The 25,241-nt window shown below is 47.3% G+C and overlaps 1 protein-coding gene across 1 annotated transcript in view; it reads left to right on the top strand.

Moving 5' to 3' along the window:
• The first annotated feature begins 15,532 nt into the window (after positions 1 to 15,532).
• Positions 15,533 to 25,241, top strand: part of LOC134337097 (heparin cofactor 2-like) — a 50,024-nt gene continuing 40,315 nt past the window's right edge. The window contains exon 1 of the mRNA XM_063031937.1: positions 15,533 to 16,969. Within this exon, the coding sequence (XP_062888007.1) occupies positions 16,141 to 16,969 (829 nt within the window). The 5' untranslated portion in view covers positions 15,533 to 16,140. The remainder of the gene's footprint in view (positions 16,970 to 25,241) is intronic.

Genomic DNA, 25,241 nt, shown 5'->3' with positions numbered 1-25,241 from the left:
ATGATGCAGCCAGTCAGTATACTCTACACTACATATCTTAGAAGTTTGTCAAAGTTTTAGATGTCATGCCAAACTCCAAGGGAAGTAGAGGGGCTGTTGTGCTTTCTTTGTAATTGTGCTTGTGTGCTGGGCCCAGGACAGATTCTCTGAAATGATAACACCGAGGAATTTAAAGTTGCTGACCCTCTCCACCTCTGATCCCCTGATGAGGACTGGCTGATGGATCTCTGGTTTCCTCCTCCTGAAGTCAATAATCAGCTGCTTGCTCTTTTTGACATTGAGTGAGACTTTGTTGTTGTGGCACCACTCAGCCAGATTTTCAATCTCCCTCCTATATGCTGGTTTGTGTCCAGCTTTGATTCGATCTATGACAGTGGAGTCGTCAGCAAGCTTGAATATGGCATTGGAGTGGTGGGTTAGCCACAAGGGACAATACCTCAAAAATGTGGTATCCTTTACTAAAGATCCTCACTAAGTGTGGCACAGTAGTGTAGCAGGCAGCTATCATCTCCGTTGTCTGTAAGGAGTTAGTACATTCTCCCCACTCTCACTTTCCAGTACCGGGAGCATGGCGAAACGTGTGGGCTGCCCCCATGCATATTCAGAGCATGTTGGTCACTGGCCCATGTTATTCCAGTTGTTCTGATCACCAAGGTAGGTCTCTGCCTCTTCCCCTCTCAACTAACGTGCACTGAGGCCAGTCGTTTCCCTTCAATTACACGAACTCCAGCTTTGACAGTGAGGGACTTGATCAAAGGGCTTCTGGTGCCGATATAAATAACATCCAATTAACTACAATTAGTACCATCTCCATAAAATTCATCTCAGCTTGCCACGTGTTACCTAATCATGTTAGCTTTCTCTGATCAGTTATGAATTTTCAGAAGTGTTTAGTCATTCTAATTATAGACGTTAGTAATCTCCCAACAACAGATGGTAAACTAGCTGGTTTAGAATTCCCTGTTTTCCTTCTCTTGCTTTCTTAAACTGTGCAGTGGCATGGGAAATATTCATTCCGATGGAGAACGTTGTTCTTTGTTGGAACAACGGAGAACGTTGTTCTTTGTTGGAACAACAGAGAACCCCGAAAGTGAATTTGTACACAGAAAGCTCCCACAAATAAAAATCAAACAAAGCAACAGTTCACTAGTTTTAAATAGTGCTTGGTGATTAAGTGGTTACCGAGATTTCACTACTCTCTATATAGACCAAAGGAACACGATGACAAATTAAACTAGGTCCCTTCTGCCTCCACATGATGGCAAGAACATGCAGGGAGTTGTGGACACAGCTCAGCACATCACAGAAACCAACTTCCCCTCTATGGACTCTGTCTACACTTCTTAGTGCCTTGGTAATGCAGCCAGCATAATCAAAGACACAGCCACCCCAGTCATTCCAGAACGGTCGAGAGGATCATGGGGGTCTCCCCACCATCCTTCGGGGACATTTAACAAGAGAACTGCATACACAGGGCCTTTAGTTTTATCAAGGATCCCACCCATCCATCCAGCGTCCTCTTTGACTTTCTACCATCAGGCAGGAGACTCCGATGCATAAAAACATGAACGGTCGGGATGAGGAACAGTTTCTTCCCCCAGGCCATTAGGCTTCTGAACTCCCCGCCGCACCGCATTCAAAGTGTCACCAGTTAATTTGTTCTGTTCGACAAAATTTAATTTATGCACTTTACCATGTTTATTTATGTGTAATTCATTTGTAGATTTTATTCTTACTTTCCTAAGTTATTGTGTGTTATATGTCTGTTATGTGTACTACTGCGGTCCGGAGAAACATTGTCTTGTTTGACAGTACACATGTATATTGTAAAATAAAATAAACTTGACTTGACTCAACTCCCATCGGGCAGAAGATACAAAAGCCTGAAAGCACATACCGCCAGGCTCAAGGACAACTTCTACCCCACTTTTATAAGACTATTGAATGGTTCTCTCGTACTACTCTTTTGGTGTCTATAGGCATCTGTTAGTCTCATGAGACCATGGATTTGCGCCTTGGAAGGTTTCCAGGGCACTGGCCTGGGCAAGGTTGTATGGAAGACCAGCAGTTGCCCGTGCTGCAAGTCTCCCCTCTCCATGACACCAATGTTGTCCAAGGGAAGGGCATTAGGACCCATACAGCTTGTCACCAGTGTCGTCGCAGAGCAATGTGTGATTAAGTGCCTTGCTCAAGGACACACACTTTTCCTCAGCCAAGGCTCGGACTAGCGACCTTTGAATCACTAGACGAATGCCTTAACCACATGGCCATGTGCCAACTCTTTTGGTATTGGTTTATTATTGTCAGATGTACAGAGATACAGTGAAAATCTTGTCTGGCATACTGTTCATACAGATCAAATCATTACTCAATGCATTGAGGAAGAACAAGGTAAAGCAATAACAATGCAGAATGAAGTGTAACCGCCACAGAGAAAGTGCTGTGCAGGAAAACAATGAGGTGCAAGATCATAACGAGGTAGATTGGGAAGTCAAGAGTCCATCTTATCATACATATGAAATGTTCAAGAGTTTGATAACAGCAGGGTAGAAGCTGTCCTTGATGCTGGTGGAATTGCTTTCGGACTTTTGTATCTCCTGCCTGATGGGAGAGGGGAGAAGGGAGACTGTCCGGGATGAGTTGGACCTTCAAGCATTCCCACAGTATCTTTAGTGACGCCTAAAGAGCAAGATAGAAACTGCAGGCAAGGTATGACACAGTAGATCACGCTGCTGTCTCACAGCATCAGGAAAACTGTTTCAGTCCTAAACACCCACTCGCTCTGTCTGTGTAAATTCCACAGGATCTTCTTCTGAGTGTGTTTGTGTGTTCCTCTATTGCCCCAGTTTCCCCCTGCATTCCAAAGTTGGTAGGGTAACTGGTTAACTTATCAACTTAACCACTGTGGTTCCAAGGTTGTCAAGCCGAGGAGTGGTAGTGGAGACAAGCTCCCACTACCTAAAAGTGCTCCTCACAGCATGCGTCTCAAATAGCCCCTGACAACCAAGTCCAACTCTTGGCCTTCTCGTGTGGCTTAGCCTCTGAGCCCGGCAGAACTGTTTCTACTGACAGGAGAAGGGGCGAAGGCGGGTCCTGGTGCCTTAAAACCAGTGCTTTGGGTAGATGGAGCTCGTCAACCAGGGAAGGCAGTCCATCTAAGAGAGGGAAAACTCTGATTTCAAACCTCTGCTGCCTTGCGGCCATACCCACCGATGGGAAAGGCTTTGGGAGTAAACCCTGAGGACAAATCCAGAGCTGGAGTCCCTAAGGCAGTCTGACGTTGCCTTCAACCTCGTTCTGGCAACTCCTGCGACGACACCGGTGCCAAGCTGTATCGGCCCTTGCCCTTCCCTTGGACAACATTAGTGGCGTGGAGAGGGGAGACTTGCTGCATGGGCAACTGCCAGTCTTCCATACAACCTTGCCCAGGCCTGCGCCCTGGAGAGGACACAGACTTTCCAGGCGCAGATCCATGGTTTCGCAAGACTAACGGATCCCACCATAATCACTGTAAGTTACCATCAATGTAGTTTAACTGCAACAGAAGTCAGAGAGATGTGGATGCATATGTAAGAGAGAACACATTGCGGGGATATTCGAAAATGAGTTGAGTGTAAATGGGTCAACTCAAGTGGTTCTGCAGTTTCTGGAAATCCAGAGCAACACACACAAAATGCTACAGGAACTCAGCAGGTTAGGCAGCATCTATGGAGGGGAATTACCAGTCAACATTTTGGGCCAAGACCCTTCAACAGGACTGGAAAGGAAGGGGGCAGAACCCAGATTAGGAAGTTGAGGGGAAGGGAAGGAGTACAAACTGGTAGGTGGTAGATGAGACCAGGTGAAGCAGAAAGTGGGTGGGTGGGGGAAGGGGGGAGCTAAAAAATAAGAAGCAGGGAGATGACAGGCAGAACTGAGAAGGTATGTGTGTGAATTTTTGTCCCTGCATGGAAGTGAGGAAGGAGGTGGGGTGTCAAGTGACTTATTATCAGAGTGTTGATGTGAAAATGTTATCTATACCCACACTATTCGATCAAGGTATTTGTTAAATCAAAGAATAATCAACTCCAGATTCAATCAGTGACTAGTCACACCCATGTTTCCATTCCTGCTACAGTGACTCAAGTTAAAGGGACTTTGAATAGCTGATTAAGAATATAAAACATAGAACATTACAGCACAGTACAGGCCCTTTGGCCTGCAATGTTGTGCTGATCTTTTAACCAATTCTAAGATCAATCTAACCCTCCCCACCCCCATAGCTTTCTATTTTTCTTTCATCTACGTCCTTGTCTAAGAGTCCCTTAAACGTCCCTGTTGTATCTGCCTCTACCCACCACTCCTGGCAGGATATTTCACACACCAACCACCTTCTGTGTAAAAAAATACTTACCTCTATCATCCCCTAATACTTTCCTCCAATCACTTTAAAACTATGTCCTCTCAAGCATGATTTATTTAAGTTGAAAACTGTGGTTGATAATTAGATTACATTGAGTAGGTGTGTCTCAGATTTACAACAACACTTTCTTTTGTGAATATGTTCTCAGCATGAAGGTTCAGTGTAGCCAACATATCTCCAAGGAGCAGTCAGAGAAGTTACTCAGTGATTCTGTGTTGGGCCATTGAGCTGAAATCTGCTCCCTCCGCTCCTGCCTCTAAACCAGCTGCCGTAAGAGCACTATGTGGTGGTTACGCAGATTAAAGATTAGCTTTATTTGTCACATGTACATAAAAACATACAGTGAAATGCATCATTTGCATCAAATCAAATTAGTGAGGATTGTGCTGGGGCAGCCCACAAGAAGTGCCACACTTCTGGTTCCAGCACAGTACGCTCACAACTCTCTAACCCTAACCCATAGGCCTTTGGAATGTGGGAGGAAACCAGAGCACCAGGAGGAAACCCACATGGTCTGGTGAGAATGTACAAGCACCTCTCAGGCAGCGGGGTGGGGGGTGGGGTGGAACTGAACCACGATCTTACATCTGAGACCAGACCTGGGCCCTGGTTATGCTAATAGGGTGAGTGGAGAGTCACCAGAAGTCCTTGTCCTGATCATTGTCTGGGGTCTTACCCCACCCTCAACTCACACCAACCTTGCAGTGTGCACCTGAGTGTTAGTGTGTGTGTGTGCAATGCTAAATGTTTATGATGTTTACGTGTAAGTATTATCCCTGTCTGCATGTGTGTGTATTTGCACGCAAGTGTGTGTATAGATACATTACTGTGCAAAAGTCTTTGGCACATACTGTATTTGTGTGTGTGTATATAGTTGGGAAAAGGGGAAGGGAGAGAGGAGGGAGGGGGAAGCACCAGAGAGACATTCTGTAATGATCAATAAACCAATTGTTTGAAATCAAATGACCTTGCCTGGTGTGTCAGGGCTGCACACGTGCCAACCCCTGCCCCAACACTCCTTCTCTGACACCTGTTTCACACTCACAGCACTCCACTCTCAGCATTCCCAACATTCTTTGCTCCTGTCAGATTTACAAACTCGCTCTCTGCTCTACATTGACAAATATGGTACTGTGCATATGCATGTGTGTATGTATATGGACATGTGAGCGTGTGAGTGTAGGGGTGTGGATATGTGTATGTATATGTATGTGTGCATGTGTGAAAATGTGTATTTGCATGTGTGTGGATGTGTATTTGCATATGCATGTGTGTGTTAGGGCATAATCTGGAGTTAGGGTATATACAAATATTAATTTCACCAGCAACCAATCTTCAGACACAAATATGGATTGTAGATTGAATTTAAAACACAGCTCAGAACAATTAAACCTCAGATGCCTGCAAATGCATGAAAGTGGTAATTAACATTCATTTTGTCTGTCTGGAATGTGGGTGCAAAGAAGGAGGTGTTTGAAAACCGTATGTCATTCAAAGGAAGCATTGTAGATACTGTTACGTACCCCGTAACTGGGTTGCCAAACCAGCAGAAATGGATCACTCAGTTGGAGTCTGGAGTACTAGAACTAAGAAAGTTTTATTAAAGAAACAAGCAACACAGTAATCGAAAGGATAATAAATGCAACAATTCAACAATGATAACCACACATGTGCACAGAATTAAGATAACAGCATCAATCAAGCTCTATCGTTGTCTAGGGGTAAATGACCAATTTCAAAATAACTCAAAGTTCAGTCCAGTTAGTAGTTCAGTTCACAGTAATCGTTGCCATGGCGATGGACAAGGTGGGGGAAGAGAGACAGAGAGAACAGGAACAACTCATCATTCAGCACAGCTTCACTCACAGATCAGCGAGATGGCTCACAAGCAACTTTTGGGCGGGTCCTTGGTGATGTCACCTGAGGTCACCGACTGTGACCCCTCCTCCAGATGCGGTCGATCCTCTGCAGTGAACCCGGCACCCAGGCAAGGGCGGACACACACCGGGTTCCCGCTGATCGTACCTTTCCACCCTTGTCGTTGTCTGGTACTTCTCACCCACTCGTGAGAGGCGCACCGCTTCCAGGGTCTCGTTACCTCGGGTGGCGTGTCCCTGTCTTAGCGAACCTGTCCCTTTTTATCCCCCTGCTGGGGTATCGCCTGTCCATCACTTCAAACAGTTCAGGGTTCAAAGGGGGGAGCCGCTCCAGACAGCTCTCTCTCCCACATCCCTTCATTACACATCTCCAGATGCTGCTCCATTGTTCCTTATCTCTCCTTCCCCTGAGGGCAGGTGGCAGACCAACTGCTGATGCCACTGATGCTAGCCCAGGCCAGCAAACATCTTAATTTTATGTGTATTCTCGTAACAATACATTGTAACTATGGAATTGCCCTGCTGTTACCTTTGACCTTTGGCATATAAAAATGTCATGTAATGGGTCGGGAGGCCTCTTCTTCCTAGAGTGTCTCAATATAATGCCTGTTGTTGAATAAGACACTTCTATATCCATTAGCTTCGGTGTCTCTCTGGTGACCTTTTTCATGTTGCAACAGTGTTTGTGTGTGTGTGTGTGTATGCAAGTCTGGATATTGGTCTGTAACTATTTATATGTGTGTGTGAAGGTAGTTGTGAACACACATGACTGCACTTGTGTGCAGGTGTTGATGTGTTTACACTGTACGTGTGTGTGTGTTTATCCATGCGGAAATGTGATTGTATTTATACAAGGGCTGTGGTTTTGCATGTGTCATTGCCCGTGCTAGTGAGACCAGTTGTGTATGCCTGAGTGTTTACTGTGGTAATGATCAGAGTGACTGTGATCCCCCACATCACCTCCCTGCCCGCACACAGGCACTAGCCATCTGACCGAGACCAGTACCTGCGTTTGCCTGTGCGTGGATGTGTGTCCATGAAATGGGGGGGGGGGCAGAAATTTGAGGGGAGACGACACTCCTTATTTCCCACATAAGTAACAGCTGAGTTCGATGCCAGTAATAAATCATGGGATTGAAATCCCTGATACAAAGCAGACATCATCTTAACCCTTCAACATGTTATATTGCCTTTTGTCGGTCTCCCGGGTAGCTGCATGCAGCCTGTACTCCACAGATCCATTACTCTCCATAAAAAAGGGGGCTGTGAAGCTTAGCAGCTTAAGGTGCCTGTTCAGTGAGATAAGTGTTATCGGTCCGGTACTCAGAAGATTATCGATCCCGGCTGATAAAATAATGAACTGAGCAGATGGTCAATTCACTCCTTTTTCTAAAGCTGCTTTGAGTTCACCGTTAATTCATTGGAAGGCAGCATTCTTCTGTTTCGTCCACCTCTTATCCCGCTACATCTCGCTCTTATTTTCCACCAGATGCACTTCTTGGCTGCCACTAATGGAATCTGGCAGTGCGGCGGCCACATGAATAAATCTATCTCCGAGTTCCCCCAAGAGTGGCACTGAGGCTGGAAAAGAACCTATCCTGACCCCTCAGCAGTACAGATCCTCACTCAAAGGGTGCTCCACATAACCTCAGGAAGAGAACCCACAAACACAAGAGATTCTGCAGAGGCTGGAAGTCCAAAGCAACACACACAAAACGCTGGAGGAACTCAGCAGGCCAGGCAGCACCTACGGAAATGAATAGACAGTCGGCATTTCGGGCTGAGATGCTTCTTCAGGACTGGGAGAGAAGTTGGAGGGGTGAGGGAAATGTCTGATTAAATGGTGGGGGGAGGGGGAATGAGGCTAGCTGGAAGGTGACAAGTGAAGCCAGGCGGGAGGGAAAGGTCAAGGGCTGGAGAAGAAGGAATCTGATAGGAGAGGAGAGTGGACCATAGGAGAAAGGGAAACAGGAGGGGCAAACAACAGGAATTCTGCAGATGCTGGAAATTCAAGCAACATACATCAAAGTTGCTGGTGAACGCAGCAGGCCAAACAGCATCTGTAGGAAGAGGTGCAGTCGACGTTTCAGGCCGAGACCCTTCGTCAGGACTGACAGGAGGGGCACCAGGGGAAGTGATAGGCAGGTGAGAAGAAGTAAAAGGTCAGAGTGGGAAAAAGAGGAGGGGGGAGGGAAATTTGGTTCACCAAAAAGAGGTCAATATCCAGAGATCCAATATGCAGAGATGTAGAAACTTTCTCAAACTCAGCACTCACTCCCACGACTGGCCCAAATGATTTACTTCTATTGGATTTCACTCACCCTTGTCACAGCCACAACAATCAGTGCCAGGGATGTAACATTAGCATCCCCTTGTGAGCTGGGACTAGATGTGTGTCGATGTTTGTTTTCTTTCAAGATGGACCAAGTTAACACTTGGTGAGGCATGGTTTGGTATGAATCGTTAAGCTGCTTCATTCTACTTTGCCTGAATGCATTCTTACAGTCACTTACATTTATTTCATCCAATACCCGTATCTTTCCCCACAGCACTGAATCCTCGGACTTGGCATTGCCTCTGTACACTTTGCTGTTGTTTCACAGCTGCCTGATTGTGTAACATCCTCCTACATTTAAAGTTAAAAGTCAATTTATTATCAAAGTACACACACGTCACCGAACACTGTTCTGAGATTCATTTTCATGCAGTCATCCGTGGCTAGAGTGGAAGTGCCCTGGCCCGTCAGTCGTAGGTTCAAGGGTCGCCACGGTTAGTGAGACGCTTTGACAATGTCAGAGTTCAGTTCCAGCGCTGTCAGTAAGAAGTTTGTACATTCTTCCCGAGAGCACATGAGTTTCCTCTGGATGCTCCGGTTTCCTCCCACAGTCCAAAGACGTACTGGTTAGTAGGTTCATTGGCCATTGTAAATTGTCCTGTGACTAGGCTGGGGTTAAATAGGTGTGTCACTGGGCAGTTCGGCTTACTGGGCCGGTAGGGCCTGTTCCAGCTCCGCACTCTATCTCTAAATAAATAAATAAAACGTTTTTCTGTGGACGTTTATTGTGTTGGGCATGTGGCCAAGTGGTTAAGGCGTTCATCTAGTGATTTGAAGGTCACTAGTTCGAGCCTCAGCTGTGGCAGCGTGTTTGTGCCCTTGAGCAAGGCACTTAACCACACATTGCTCTAGTCTGTGCGAGGAGTGGCGCCCCACACAGACTTCCAATCTGCCTCTTGTAAGGCATGAAAATGCCCGACGCAGCCCTCTCATGGTCTGAGTCGACGTCCCCCCTCTGTGGAGATGTGAGTGTGGAATGTGGGCCTGTATACTCATACAACCACTTCTTCTTCTGGAGAGGGATGGGCTCCACCAGGTTTCAGATGCCCAAGACACGCCGCATGACGAGCACACCAAAAAGCTGGTGCAAAGCTTGTCATGATGGCGCCCCGATGACTCCACCAGGAGTTAAGGGCGCAAGAAGAAGAAGAAGAAGAATTGTACCAAGATACAGTGAAAAACTGGCCTTGCCTGCTGTTCTTACAGATCAATGCATTCAAACTGTGCACTGAGCTAAAATAATAACAGAATGCGGAGTAAAGTGTAACAGCTACAGAGGACATGCAGTGCAGGTAAGCAATGACGGGCAAGATCATATCGAGGTCAGCTGCTCTGCACGCGACTGCAGAGAGCTGTGGATTCAGCTGTGGTAAACCATATATATATGTTGTAACTGGGTTACCTGTCTGGACACGCCCCTCTGCTGACTGCTCCTGTGGCCCCTCCGACAGAACCCTGAATAAAGGTGATTGTGTCACTGCTCCTCCCTCAGTCCAGGGCAGATACTCAGCATGGTCGAGGTCACATTTTACTGCTAATAAAAGCCTTTCAGTCTTTACTCTACTTCCAGTCTTTTGGAGTAATTGATAGTGCATCATTTTTATTAGCAGTAATTTTAAAGCATGGAACACGTCCTGAGACCCGACAAGTTAGATCTTGACCTGCAAACACATGAAGCTGGAAATACTTTCGAACTCTGGCTGGCCTATACCTGGAGGAGATTGAAGTGACTGGGTCCACCGTGAAGCGTAGAGTTCTCCTCTCCAGGGTCAGTCCACGGGTCTACCTGATGATCACAGACCAGCTGAGCTACGACGGCGTGATGAGTGCCCTCAAAAGACAATTCCTGTGGCTGGTAAACACAGTCCATGTGTGACGTCACTTAGTGACGCAGCAGCAGAGGCCCGAAGAGTCGAGCGTTGAGTTCGTCTGGGCTCTACAGACATTTGTGCGGACCTGCGATTGCCGAGAACTGACGGCTGAACAGCATGTGGAACTCCTAGTAAGACACGCCTTCATCACGGGGACCAGGTCAGTGTATGTGCACCAGCGGCTGCTGGAACACGCCAATCTTACCTTACGTTCGGTGATTGAGCTGGCTGACATATTGGAGGCTGCTCTCCACAACTCTGATGCTCTCCAGGCACGCAATCTTCCGATGGCCTCGTGGACGCTGCAGACCCCGCAACCCGCCGGCGAATCGACCATGGCTGCTGCCAGTTGTGAGTCCGCGAAGTGCTATTTCTGCGGACTTGAGAAGCATCCCCGGAAACGCTGCCCGGCACGAGAAGCTACCTGCTCCAGCTGCGGAAAGAAGGGCCACTTCGCCAAGGCCTGTAAATCCAAACCGCGAGTGGGATCGAGCAGCGCCACGTGCAAGGCATGGGGGCCGCCATCTTGCCGGCACACTGCCACCACGTGCGAGACATGGGGGCGGCCATCTTGGTTGGTGCCACCTCGCACTGCCTACGACCCACGGGTGCTCACCAGGCACCCAGCCGTGCCGGACCAAGACAGCGACTCGACTCTGGCCTCCGTGACCCTCGACCAAAGTGCTCCCCACCAGCTCGCAAGGTCAATGATGGACATCCTGGTGGAGGGGCACAGGACAAGCTGCCTGTTTGACTCGAGCAGCACGGAGAGTTTTATCCACCCGGCCACGGTGCAGCATTGTGGACTCATGATACGGCCGGTAAGTCGGAGGGTCACCATGGCCTCCGGGTCGCATACAACAGACATCCGGGGGGGTTGTGTAGCGACAGTAGTGGTGCAGGGCACAGAATATCGGGACTTTAAGTTACTGGTCTTGCCTCAACTGTGTGCCCCTGTGCTGTTGGGGTTGGACTTCCAGAGCCACCTGAAAAGCGTGACAATGAAGTATGATGGGCCCCTTCCGCCAATTACTGTCGGAAATCCTCAGCTTTGTAGGAATACGTCACACACCCCGCTACTGACCACACACACACCGACCCGCACATCCCACCAAACACCATGCCAACAGCTGCACTATGGGCACCACTTGCGGCCTCTCCACCCTCAAGATCCCTCCCCCACCGCTGTTCGCCAACCTGACCCTCGACTGTAAACCCGTGGCAACTAAAAGCAGGAGGTACAGCGCGGGGGACAGAGCTTTCATTAAGTCGGAGGTGCAGCGGCTGCTCAGGGAGGGGGTCATTGAGGCAAGCACAAGTCCTTGGAGGGCGCAGGTGGTCGTTGTTTGGAACAGGGAGAAAAATAGGATGGTCCTGGACTATAGCCAGACCATCAGTAGGTTCACGCAGCTTGACGTGTACCCTCTACCCCGCATCGCGGATATGGTCAATCAGATAGCACAGTACAAGGTGTACTCGACCATAGACCTAAAATCCGCTTACCATCAGCTCCCCATCCGCCGGGAGGACCGCCCTTACACTGCCTTCGAGGCGGACGGCAGGCTTTATCAATTCCTGCGCGTCCCCTTCAGTGTCACGAATGGTGTATCTGTCTTCCAGAGGGAAATGGGACGGATGGTGGACCAGCGCCAACTGAAGGCCACGTTCCCATATCTGGATAACATCACCATCTGCGGTCACGACCGGCAGGATCATGACAACAACCTCCAAAATTTTTTCCAAGCGACTAAAGCTTTCAATCTCACCTATAACAAGGACAAGTGTGTGTTCGGAACAACCCGACTTGCTATCCTTGGGTGTGTTGTGGAGAACGGAGTCATTGGCCCTGACCCTGACGGTATGCAGCCTTATTGGAACTCCCTCTTCCTAACACCCTCAGAGCCCTCAGAAGGTGCCCGGGCTTCTTTTCTTATTACGCCCAATGGGTCCCTAACTACGCAGACAAGGCCCACCACCTGGTCAAGTCCATCACATTCCCCCTCTCAGCCGAGGCCTGCGCGGCCTTCAGCTGCATTAAAGGGAACATCGCCAAAGCAGCAATGCATGCGGTGGACGAAGCCATTCCCTTCCAAGTAGAGAGTGACGCCTCCGACTTCGCGCTGGCTGCTACCCTCAACCAGGCGGGAAGACCGGTGGCGTTCTTCTCCCGTACCCTACAAGGCCCTGAAGTTCGGCACTCCGTGGTGGAGAAAGAGGCCCAGGCCATAGTGAAAGCTATTAGGCACTGGAGGCACTATCTCGCCGGCAAAAAGTTCAGCCTGCTGACTGACCAGCGCTCAGTCGCATTCATGTTTAGTGACCAACAGCGGGACAAAGTCAAAAATGATAAAATTTTGAGGTGGAGAATCGAACTCTCCACCTACAACTATGACATCATGTATAGGCCTGGGAAGCTCAACGAGCCCTCCGATGCCCTATCCCAGGGAACATGCGCCAGCACGCAGATCGACCGGCTATACGCCCTACATGTAGACCTTTGCCACCTGGGGGTCACCCGGCTTTTCCACTTCGTGAAAGCCCGGAACCTGCCTTACTCCCTTGAGGAGATCAGGACGATGACCAAGGACTGCCAAGTCTGCGGAGAGTGCAAACCGCACTTCGACCGACCCGAAAAGGCACCACTCATCAAGGCCACCCGCCCCTTTGAGCGACTGAGTGTTGACTTTAAGGGCCCCCTTCCCCGACCGCAATGTGTACTTTCTTAATGTTATCGACGAGTACTCGCGGTTCCCCTTCGTCATCCCCTGCCCCGACACCACTACCACGTCAGTTATAAAAGCCCTGCGCAAGCTCTTCACTCTGTTCGGATACCCATGCTATATCCACAGTGACAGAGGATCCTCGTTTATGAGTGACGAGCTGCGCCAATATCTACTGGCTAGGGGAATTGCAACCAGTAGGACCACGAGCTATAATCCCCGGGGGAATGGACAGGTAGAGAAGGAGAATGGCACAGTGTGGAAAGCCACACTCTTAGCCTTCAGGTCAAAGGGACTGCCGGTCTCCCGCTGGCAGGAGGTCGTTCCCGAGGCACTCCACTCCATCCGCTCCCTGTTATGCACAGCCACCAATGCCACCCCTCATGAGCGGCTCTTTTCTTTTCCCAGAAAGTCGACCAGTGGAACCACCCTACCAACTTGGCTGACGTCCCCGGGGCTAGTGCTGCTCCGGAAACATGCGAGGAGCAATAAATACTCCCTGATAGTCGAGAGGGTTCACTTACTTCATGCGAAGCCCCCAGTATGCCTACGTGGTTTTACCTGATGGGAGGGAGGACATGGTCTCCATCCGCGACCTGGCGCCCGCAGGAGCTCCGGGCCCCTACCCTGAACACTCCGTGGTGACTATTGACCCCGTAACCACCGATATATATACCCACGAGACACTGCGCACTCCAAGCCCTATACAGACACCACACGGCACTCCCATACCGGGCGCGACGCACACGCACGAGGGATTACCGACGCCTAACGTGCTGGCACCTGAAGTCAGGCCGGGGCCAGCACAACCATCGTCGCCAGTGCTACATAGGTCACAGCGACGGACTCGACCGCCTGATAGACTTGACCTGTAAATATACTTGTTTTAAATAGTCAGTCACTTCACCCCGTGGGACTCTTTTTAAAAAAAAAGGATGGGTGAATGTGGTAATCCATGTATATATATATATACATACACACACACACATATATATATATATGTTGTAACTGGGTTACCTGTCTGGACACGCCCCTCTGCTGACTGCTCCTGTGGCCCCTCCGACAGACCCCTGAATAAAGGTGATTGTGTCACTGCTCCTCCCTCAGTCCAGGGCAGATACTCAGCATGGTCGAGGTCACATTTTACTGCTAATAAAAGCCTTTCAGTGTTTACTCTACTTCCAGTCTTTTTGAGTAATTGATAGTGCATCAGCAGCTCAGCACGTCACAGAAACTAGCCTCCTCCCCTCCTGGGCACGACGGACAAAGTGAGGAGGCGGTGAATGCGGCGGGGCCACGCGGGACGTGAACCGTAGTGGTTGGGGTTACACCACTGCAGCACCAGCGACCCAGGTTCAGTTTCTGCCACTGTCTGTAAGGAGCTTGAAGGTTGTTGCTGAAACCACGTGGGTTTCCTCCGGATATTCCGGTTTCCTGCCACATTCCAAAGATGTACGGGTTAGAGGTTAATTGGTCACCTGGGTGTAAATGGACACTGGAAGGGACCATTATCGTGCTGTATCTCTAAATAAATAAAAATTCCATCATAAACGTGATGGGCAGAGTGGCCTGCCTCTGTGCTATAGACGAGAAAGCCCCACACTGTGTGAACCATCTTATTGCATTGAAGGTGGCATGGTAGCGTAGTGGCTGGCGTAAAACTTCAGTGACTGAGGCACTGTCTGTAAGTTTTTACATTCTCCCTGTCACCGCCTGGAGCTGCTCTGGGGGGCTCCGGTTTCCTCCCACATTCCAGAGACATATGGTTCGGGTTCAACCGTAAACAGGAGAAAATCTGCAGGCGCTGGAAATCGGAGCAACGCACATACCGAGCGCTGGAGAAACTCGGCAGGCCGGGTAGCATCTATGCCAAAGAGTAAAGAGTTGGCATTTTGGGCCGAGACCCTGCAGCAGGTTAGGGTTAGTGACCGTGGGCACGTTACGTGTGGCAGTGCAAGCGTAGCGACTCTTGCGGGCTGCCTCCTTCACAATTTGTTGCAAACGACACATTTGTAGGTTTCGATGTACATGTGATAAATAAATAAAGCTCATCATTATCTTTCTAATAATTAGAATCTTCTTAATTTTACTTCCTGACTGATTAAAGATCTGGAACAGGGGCAGCTCCCTGTTAATGCACGGAAGTCGCTTGGAATTGCTCTCCTTCTGAAAACACAACTTGATCAACTTCCTCGCCCTCAGGAAGTCTCGAACAACTGATACCACACAGCAGCCTGGCTTTGTAAACTTGGGTGGACGATTGTTAACAGAGGTTCACAGACTTTTCGGGCTGTTCGATGTGACTTTCACAGCCTTCTGTTGAAACATTTAAAAGTCTTGCGCTGTAGGAATCACAGGTCATCATAAAGAACTTCACAACCGATAGAGTTGACTAAAGATACCAATGGGACTCTCTCTCTGAAAATTGTTCAGTAAAATTTGTTCTAAGGAGACTGTCAAAACTGTGCCAAAGTATTTGGCCTCTGTTTTCTTTGCTTTAGGCACAGTAACTACGCCCCACACATGGAATTGGTTAGAGATGGAAAAAAACGAGAGCTGCAGTTTATTCAAGCCTGCTCTAAATGTTAGAAACATTTGAAAACAAGGAAGCATTCTGCGAAAAGAGTGCCTAGACAGGTCTTACGCCGATTTTAATTAATTGCAGTGTTTTGGCAGAGTTTGGGGTATCCTTCAGTGCCTGCGTTTAACCTTTGGGATTTATTTAGCCTACGGGGTCACCTCATATGGTGCAGCAGCTGTTACTTAAAAAATAAATCCAAGATAATTTGGGAAGTGAAACATTTTCAGTTCTGCTTCATGCTGGACGGAGTGGAACAATCTCTACTTTTCTCTGCTTAAGCGCCGTTTCTTCTCCCCCCCAGAAAAAAAACCTACTGGCTTCTTTTCCTAATAGGGTTGCCGATAACTGGGATAAATGTTTGAAAAAGGTACAGTTATGTTTTTTTGGCTTTGGTTTCTACTGTGTGACTTCTGTTTCACCATCCCCATAGCAGCTCCTGCTCGTCTGGAGACTGGGCATCTGATACCCATTGAAAGCAACACTTTGACCAGAGAGTTCAATATCCCTGAGTTAGAGGAGGATGACTACACTGAACTTGAGGACTATGAGGATGAAGAGGATATCTTTGGCTTTCCTGAGGATGCATTAGTAAATAAGGAACAAGTTGCCACTCCTAAAACCTTAGATTCCCTACGTAAAAAATTCAAGGGCAAGTCTCGGATCCAACGATTGGCTTTGGTCAACACTGATTTTGCCTTCAATTTCTACAGGGCCTTGCTGAAGTCCCAGTCAAGTGACAAAAATATGGTCTTCTCTCCATTTGGACTCTCCAGTCTGATGGCGATGGTCATGGTGGGGGCAGGCAACAGGACCCAGCAGCAGATCTCCCGAGCTCTTGGCTTCGATCAGTTTGTCAATACCAGACCAGAGACGGGTGACGAGGTTCTGCACGACGTCTTCCACAAGCTCATCCACAGGCTCTTCAGACATGACTTCGGGTACACGCTTAAAGATTTCTCCGGCATCTACGTCAGGGAAGGTCTGGAGATCAGGAAGACGTTCAAGGAGTGGCTAAGGCAGTACTATGGGGCGCACGCACGCTCTGTGGATTTCTCGGAACCCCAACTTGTCACCAAATTCAACCAACTCATCTTAAGGGCCACCAAGGGAAAACTCCAGGCCGTGGTGGAGGACATCGACCCACAGACGGTAATGCTCGTCTTCCAGGCACTTCATTTCAAAGGTCAGTGCACTGATACATGCTATTATCATAATGAGGCAATTTTATTTTTATATCACTATACTAATGGCGCTTGCGTTTAATTATGCTCGAATGGCACGGCAGTATCAAGCGAGAGGCAGATTCACAGTTGAGAGCAGATCTCCGCACTTGTCATCCTCCACAGTTTAGCAAGTGAGTGTATCACTGGGCTCATTACTGACGAACATCGCATGGAGTGAAATTACTTGTGCAGTAAGATATGAACGAAACCTGCCACAGGAGGTGAACCTTTGTACATTTCAGTCTAAGTACCTTCTAATATCACCAAAGTTGTCAATTATTGTCTGTGAACCTCTCCAGCTCTGCAAATGAGTAGAGCCATTTCCTACATCTAATAATTGTTGTAAGTTATATATATATATATTTCATCAGTTTTCTCGTCTGCCTCTTTGCACTCCCTCTTAATCCAATCTTCCTTTCCCTTTCTGTGAGTGATTTTACATTGAGATCCCTGGCTCTAATTCACACTTGAATCTCAGCCCTTGTGCTGTTCCACCATTCTAATTAGTGATGCATTTACACAGCTACTTCACCCTGGTTACTGGCACCCTGTTTCTCCTCGATGTAAATGACATCAACTCATACGTTCAGGAACCTGCCATGCAAATAAAAGCAAAGACATAAGGCAAGCATAATTAACGACGGCCACCATTTGGTGACCTGGATAATAAATAATGACCATCATTACTATGACACATTGATCGGTTGTTGGATTCACAATAAATATATTACACTGTGAGGACGGTGACATTTCCAAATATTACAGCAGCGTTTTAGTGTTCCCACATGTTGAGCCGCATGGTAAAACACGATGCTGTGTTGACAAATTAATTACGTACCAATTAGAAGCCGGGACCTCCAAGAGGACCACAAACTTGTCATAGGGTCATTGAGGCTTGCGAGCTGTGTTGGCTGGAGTCAGGGCTTTATGCTTTGGCTCTTGGTAGGGTCACCCATGCCAAACAGGTCAAAAGGTAGAGGCCAGACTGATATTGGTCCACTGGTCCTTCAGGGCCAACAATACTTACTGGTAAAACAAAATTGTTATGGAAACAGTGATGAAGATTCCTTCTACATCGGACTGCATTAGTAATCCTGAGCCTTCACCCGGGAATTGCATGACTGACCGTAGTAAAAAAAAACCACGAGGAAGCTACTGACATTGTGAAGGAAGGTCTGAACACGACCAGAGATAGACGACCTTCATTGCTGCCCTAAACGCCAGTGGCGTAATGGGCAGTTAAAAAAAAAGCCAGATATTTCACTTATAAGGCAAGAGAAAGGGAGGGTCGTGGGCACAGCAGAAATGATTAAAAATTATCTTTACTTGCCACACGTACCTCGAAACATGGAGTGAAATGCGTCATTTGCATCAACGGCCAATACAGTCGGAGGATGTGCTGGGGGCAGCCCACAAGTGTCACCAACATGCTGCACACTTACTAACCCCAACCCGTGCGCCTTTGGAATATGGAAGGAAACCGGAGCATCCAGAGGAAACGGTGAGGTGGTAGCCATTTTAAGTTGCTTAGCACTGAAGGACTGATAAGGATTAGAGCGATGCCTGTCTGCTATCTTTTTTTTAAAGATTAACTTTATTTGTCACACGTACGTCGGGGCACTCCTTGCAGACAGCGGTAAAGTGGAACCAGGGACGCTGGCACTGTAATAGCGTTACACCATCTGCTACGCTATCGTGCTGCCCCGGGGCGGTAAGGGCTAATACGAGACGCCGTAATTCTAAGATAATTGGAGGAAAGTGTAGGGGGATGGCAGAGGTCAGTTTTTTTTTACACAGAGAGTGTTGAGCCCTTAAAAGGTCACCACAAAATCAGTTCCCAAAGAATCTGTACTGTATTGTACTGTTCTATGTTCTAAACTCACTCACTCCCTCAGTCCTATCCTTTTTATGCCCAATTTTGCTTTCAAATTCCTCTACCCCTTTCTGTCCCTTCTCTAACGCCAACCCCTCTAGCTTCCCACCGCACTACATGCACCAACTGTTCGCAGTCTCCAAAGCTAAGGCCAACCCCTACCAACCTTTCCGCAGCTCACAGCCCAAGGACAAACCCCGATGCCGCTCTGAGAAACGCCTCATGGTGTTCTAATGTGTTGAAGGTGCTGCGTCAATGTAAGATGTTATTAGTGGCACTGGAGTGTCCAGAAGGGAGGATGAAGTTCGGCTTATTGTGTCTTTCTAGGCTGCGGGGAAGTGTTTGGTTTACAACTTAGGGCCAGCGTCTATGTTTAACATTGGCTCAGAACAGCATAGTTTCTGACACTAGACTTGTCTCTGCCCTTGTTCTGAGACATACCATCCACAGTCTATGTAACTAGAGAACTTACAAACATAGTGTAATTAACGAGAGGGGCCACTAAACTGCACCAATTAAAGCAGCGTGGTATTTCCAGGAACTTGGACACAGGAAGAGAGAACAAGGTGGCAATCAATTGAATCCATCTGTTTATAGACCATATCAAAATCATGGAAAATTCCAGTCATAGCTTACTGTTGGAGAAGGTCCAAAATTCACAGATGTTATTTCAATATATACAGGACGTAACTATATGTCCCTTCCTTTTCTTCTTCTCCCTCTTCTCTTTTATAGCCTCCTCTCTTTCTCCATTCCCCATTCTGGTTCCCCTCTCAGCTGTCCTCTTCTCCTCACGTCCCTCTGGTGCCCCTCCTCCTTCCCTTTCTCCCATGGTCCACTCTCCTCACCTCAGATTCTTCTTCTTCAGCCCTTTGCCTCTTCCACCTATCAGCTCCCAGCTTCTCAGTTTATCATCACCTCCCCCACGAACCCACCATCCCCCTCACTTGGCTTCACCTATCGCCCGCCAGCTTATAGTCCTTCTTCTCTCCCATCTTCTTATTCTGACTCCCCCCCCCCTTCCTTTCCAGTCCTGATGAAAGGTCTCGGCCTGAAATGTTGACCGTTTATTCCCCTCCGTGGATGCTGCCTGACCTGCCGAGTTGCTCCAACATTTTGTGTGTTGTTCCTCATCTGCAGAATGACTTGTGTTTATAAATAAATGTATCTACTGTCTGCGGTAAACTCTATGAGTCAGCAGCTTTGATTATTTTTCCTTCTTGCTATCCAACCACATTCTCTCCTCTCCTAAAGCCAATGAATCCTTCTGGGGCTTCACAGTTCATCCCGCACTCCAGTTCTGCTACCTTAATTACATGTCAGCCAATATGGTCGCTCCTCACCTCTGACACAGAACAGTGATAGCTCCATAGAGTTGAACAGCATAGCAACAGGCCCTTCAGCCCAACTGGCCCATGTTGACCAAGATTCTCATTTGGCTGCATTTGGTCCATGTCCTTCTAAACTTTTCCTAACTACAGAACTGGGCAAAAGTCTAAGACTTTTGCACAGTACTGTATTTGTCAACATGGAGCAGAGAGCGAGTTTGTAAATCTGGCAGGAGCAAAAGATGTTGAGAATGGTGAAGATGGAGCTCATGGGAGGGCTGTGGGACAGGTGGCAGAAAAGGAGTGCCAGGGGTCAGGGGGGTGTTGTGGGTGCAGGCACACCCGGCCCAGAGACACCAGGCAAGGTCATTTGCTTCCAAACAATTGGTTTATTGATCGTTACAGAATGTCTCTCTGGTGCTTTCCACTCCCTCCACCTCCCTTCCCCTTTTCCCAACCATGATTCCCCTCTCCCTGCCCCCTTCCCACTCTCAGTCCACAGTAGAGACCCAGATCAGAATCAGGTTTATCATCACACACAGATGCCATGAAATTTGTTTTTTTTTGGCAGCAGTACAGTGCAGTACATAAAATTACTACAGTACTGTGCAAAAGTCTTCAGCACCCTAGCTCTCTATATATATTTTTTGGACAGAACTGTATGTACCTGTCCAAGTGTATTTTAAAAATCATTAATGTACCTGTCTCACCCACTTCTTCTGGCAAATCTTTCCATACAAGGATCATGCTCTTGGTGAAAAAGTTGTCCTTAGTTTCCTACACTGTTACAGTGCCAGCAACTTGGCCACTGCCTGGAAGGAGTTTGTACGTTCTCCCTGTGACTGTGTGGGTTTCCTCCGGGTGCTCTGGTTTCCTCCCACAGTCCAAAGGCATATGGGTTAGTTGGTGAATTCGTCACATGAGTGTAATTGGGCAATGCAGGCTTGTTGGGACAGAAGGATTTTACTTTGCTTTATTTCACGATAAGAAAGTAAAAACAAAGTAAAATAAATCTTTCCTGAAGGAGCTCAGCCCGAAACGTCGACTGTACTCTTTTCCATAGATGCTGCCTGGCCTGCTGAGTTCCTCCAGCATTTTGTGTGTGTGTGTGTGTGTGTGTGTGTGTGTGTGTGTTGCCTGGTTTTCCAGCTTGTTTGTGATAGTTCTCTCCCTTCTCACCTTAAAAATATGCTTTCTAGTTCTCAATTCCCCAACCTTGGGAGAAAGACTGAGTACGTTCACACAATCTATGCCCCTCATTGTGGGTTGAAAATACCTGTCGAGACTAGAGCAATTAAGTTCTCTCATCTATTACTAAAGACACCCACATTCCAGAGGGGAGATCACCAAGAATGTTTCTTCTCCTCGAGGAACACAGTTCATTGTGATAATGACAGTTACTCGAGTTTAGCACAAACACAAGAGTTTCTGCTGATGATGGAAATCCAGAACAACACACACACACAAAATCTTGGAGGAACTCAGCAAATCAGGCAGCATCTATGGAAATGAATAACCGTTCTTCAGTAATGGACAAGAACAGGGAAGATGCCAGAATGCATCAGTTTAGTCCAGGCACCACTCTGCGACTTTGTCACCCACAGCCATTAGAATAACCTTTAGATCACTTGTGTTCCAGCCATCTTCATACGGATTCTTTACCTGAATTCATAACGTGACATTCTATGTAATACTAATTCAATACATCAAAAATGGCAAAATAGTCATAGCACAGGCAGGGGATTCAGACTGACTGGTACCACAGGTCCTTAACCAGTTCTTCAAATAACCCAGTCCTTTCTCTGTTAGAAGCTACACCACACTGCTCCGTTCCCCCCCCTTCATATTTCTCCCTCCCCATCCCTCCCCCCCTCTCCCTCGCTTTCTCCTTCTCCCTCTCTCTCCCTACCTCTTTCATTCTCTCTCCTTCTCTCTCCTCGTTTCTTTCACACTGTCTCTTTACTCCCTCCCTTTCTCTCCTGGTCTCCTTCATTCTCTTTCACCTTCTCTCTCTCTTTCTCTCTCTTCTGGCCTCTTTCATTCTCATTCTCCTCTCTTTGCCTCTCTTTCTCCTTCTCTCTCTCTCTCGCTATCTTTTGTTCTCTCTCTCCTGGTCTCTTTCAGTCTCTCTCTCCTCTCTCTCCCTCTCTCTTCTCTCTATCCCCCCCCTCTCTCCTTCCCCCTCTCCCACCTCTCCTCCTCTCTCACCCTCTCCCTTCCTCTCTCCCACATTCTCTCTCCCTCTCCCTTCTCTTTACCCTCTCTGACTGTCCAACTTCCTGTCACTCTCTCTTTTTCAAAGAGGAAGAGAGACATTATATTAAACTTTTGTATTTTTATGTATTGTATTCCATTTAACATAAGTATTGTAATAACTTAGTTTGTAAATGGAACTATTAACAAGAACTGCAGCGAAACTTGTCCTAACAACAAGTTTATACATGCCTACAAATGCACACAATGTTTTAATTTGTCTAAGGATGCTGACCGAAGAGATAGTTTCCTATGTCATACAAAGCAACTTCATTGTGGGAGCTTAGCCTGCAATCCCTTGCTGTGATGTATGTGAGTATGAGCTTCCCATATCATACACGTTTCCTGTTCGATTGCTTGCTTTACCAGAGATTTCATCTCAGGATGAGCCGCAGCAGAAGTAGTTGCAGGCGCTCACCACCACTGCGACTGTGGCTCTCAGCAGAGTTTCCAGGCGACATTTTAAAGAGATCGAAAATCCAAGATTTAAAAGGCAGGATACAGATTTCGAAGGGTGCGACGATAGTGAACGTTGCTGAATTCTCGTATGGAAAGTTTCTTTTCGACAGCCATCTCACTAAAGCAGCTTCTGTTTTAATTGGATGTACCCCGGTAATGTTCTCAGTCTTCTTTCCAAAGCAATGCAGAACACATTAGAGCCTCAAAGAGTTATACACACAATGGCTACTTTATTAGATACATTCTGTACCTAATAAAGTTACCACTGAGGGTGCATTCATGGTCTTCTGTTGCTGTAGGCCGTCCACTTCAAGGTTCAACACGTTGTGTGTTCAGAGATGTTCTTCTGCACACCACTGTTGTAACGTGTGGTTACTTGAGTTGCTGTCATCTTCTTATCGGCTTGAACCAGTCTGGCCATTCTCCTCTGACCTCTCTCATTAACAACTTCAGAAATGCCACTCACTGGATGTATCTTTTCCACACTATTCTCTGTAAACTCTAGAGTCTATTGTGCATGGAAATCCCAGGGGATCAGCTGTTTATGTGATACTCAAACCTCCCCATCTGCCACCAACAAACATTCTATGGTCAAGGACACGGATCAATTTCTCCCCCATCAGATGTTTGGTCTGAACATCAGCTGAACCTCTTGATCATGTCTGCATGCTTTTATGCACTGAGTTGCTTCACAAGACCATAAGACATGGAGCAGAATTAGGCCAATCAGCCCATCAATCCTGCTCCACTATTCTATCATAGCTGACTTATTATCCCTCTCAACCCCATTCTCCTGACCTGTAACCTTTGGTACCCTGACTAAACAAGAATCTATCAACTTCTGCTTTAAATATACTCAATGATTTGGGATTCACACCCATCTGTGGCAATGAATTCTACATATTCACCACTCTCTGGCTAAAGAAATTCATACTCATCTCTGTTCTAAATGGAAGTCCCTTTATTTTGAGATTGTGCCCTCTCATCCTAGGCTCGCCAGCTATTGGAAACAGCCTCTCTACATCCACTTAATCTAGGCCTTTCAATATTCAATGGAATCCCCTCATTCTCCTGATCTCCAATGAGTACAGGCCCAGAGCCATCAAAGACTCCTCATATGTTAACCCTTTTCATTCCCGGAATCATTCTCATTAACCTGCTCTGGACCCTTTCCAATGCCAATACATCTTTTCTCCGATAAGGGGCCCAAAACTGCTCGCAATACTCCAAGTGTGGACTGACCAATGTCTTGTAAAGCATCAGCTTTACGTCCTTGCTTTATATTCTAGTCCTCATGAAATGAGTGCTAACATTCCATTTGCTTTCCTTACACTGAGTCAACCTGCAAGGTAACTTTTAGTTGTTAGAGGTTGTGGATCTGTGGATCTGTGAAATGCTCTACCTCAGAAGGCAGTGGAGGCTAATTCTCTGGATGCTTTAAAGAAAAAGTTAGATAGAGCTCTTAATGATAGCGGAGTCAAGGCAGGAACAGGGTATTGATTGTGGATGATCAGTGAATGGCGGTGCTGGCTCGAAGGGCTGAATGGACTACTCTTGTACCTATTGTCTATTGTCTATTGTTTAGGTAATCCTGCATGAGCCTCTTTGCACCTCTGATTTTTCAGCTTTCTCCCCATTTAAAAAATAGTCTACACCTTTATTATTTCTCCCTATGCGCATGATTGCACACTTCCCTCCTGCCAGTCAGCCAATCTTCTAGCACCATGGGCTTTAATCCTGTTAAGCAGCCTCATGTGTGGCACCTTGTTAAAGGCCTTCATAAAATCCAAGTACACAACATTTACCGAGTCTCCTTTGTCTATCCTGCTTATTACTTCTTCAAAGAATTCCAACAGATTTGCCAGGCAAGATTTCTCCCTAAGGAAAACATGCTGACTTTGGCCTATTTCATCATGTGCCTCCAACTACCATGAAACCTCATCCTTAATAATGGACTCCAACATCTTCCCACTCACTGGCACGTGGCACAGGCAGCAATCTAGAGATTACTACCCTGGAGGTCCTGCTTTTCAGCTTTCTACCAAACTCCCTATATTCTCTCTTCAGGACCTCCTCCCATTTCCTACCCATGTTGTAGATACCAATATGTATCATGGCTTCCATCTGTTCACCCTCTCCCTTCAGGAGTTCTATGGACCCAGTCCCAGACATCCCTGACCCTGACATCTTGGAGGCAATGTACTATCTGGGTGTCTCTTTCCCATCTGCGGTATCTCCTATTTGCTCCTATAGCTATGGAATTCCCTATCACTACAATACTCCTCTTCTCCCCCCTTCCCTTCTGAGTCACAGATCCAG

The sequence above is a fragment of the Mobula hypostoma genome, chromosome 23, assembly GCF_963921235.1.
Source record: "Mobula hypostoma chromosome 23, sMobHyp1.1, whole genome shotgun sequence".
NCBI classification, from domain to species: Eukaryota; Metazoa; Chordata; class Chondrichthyes; order Myliobatiformes; family Myliobatidae; genus Mobula; species Mobula hypostoma.
This window is presented reverse-complemented; position numbering and strand designations above follow the sequence as displayed.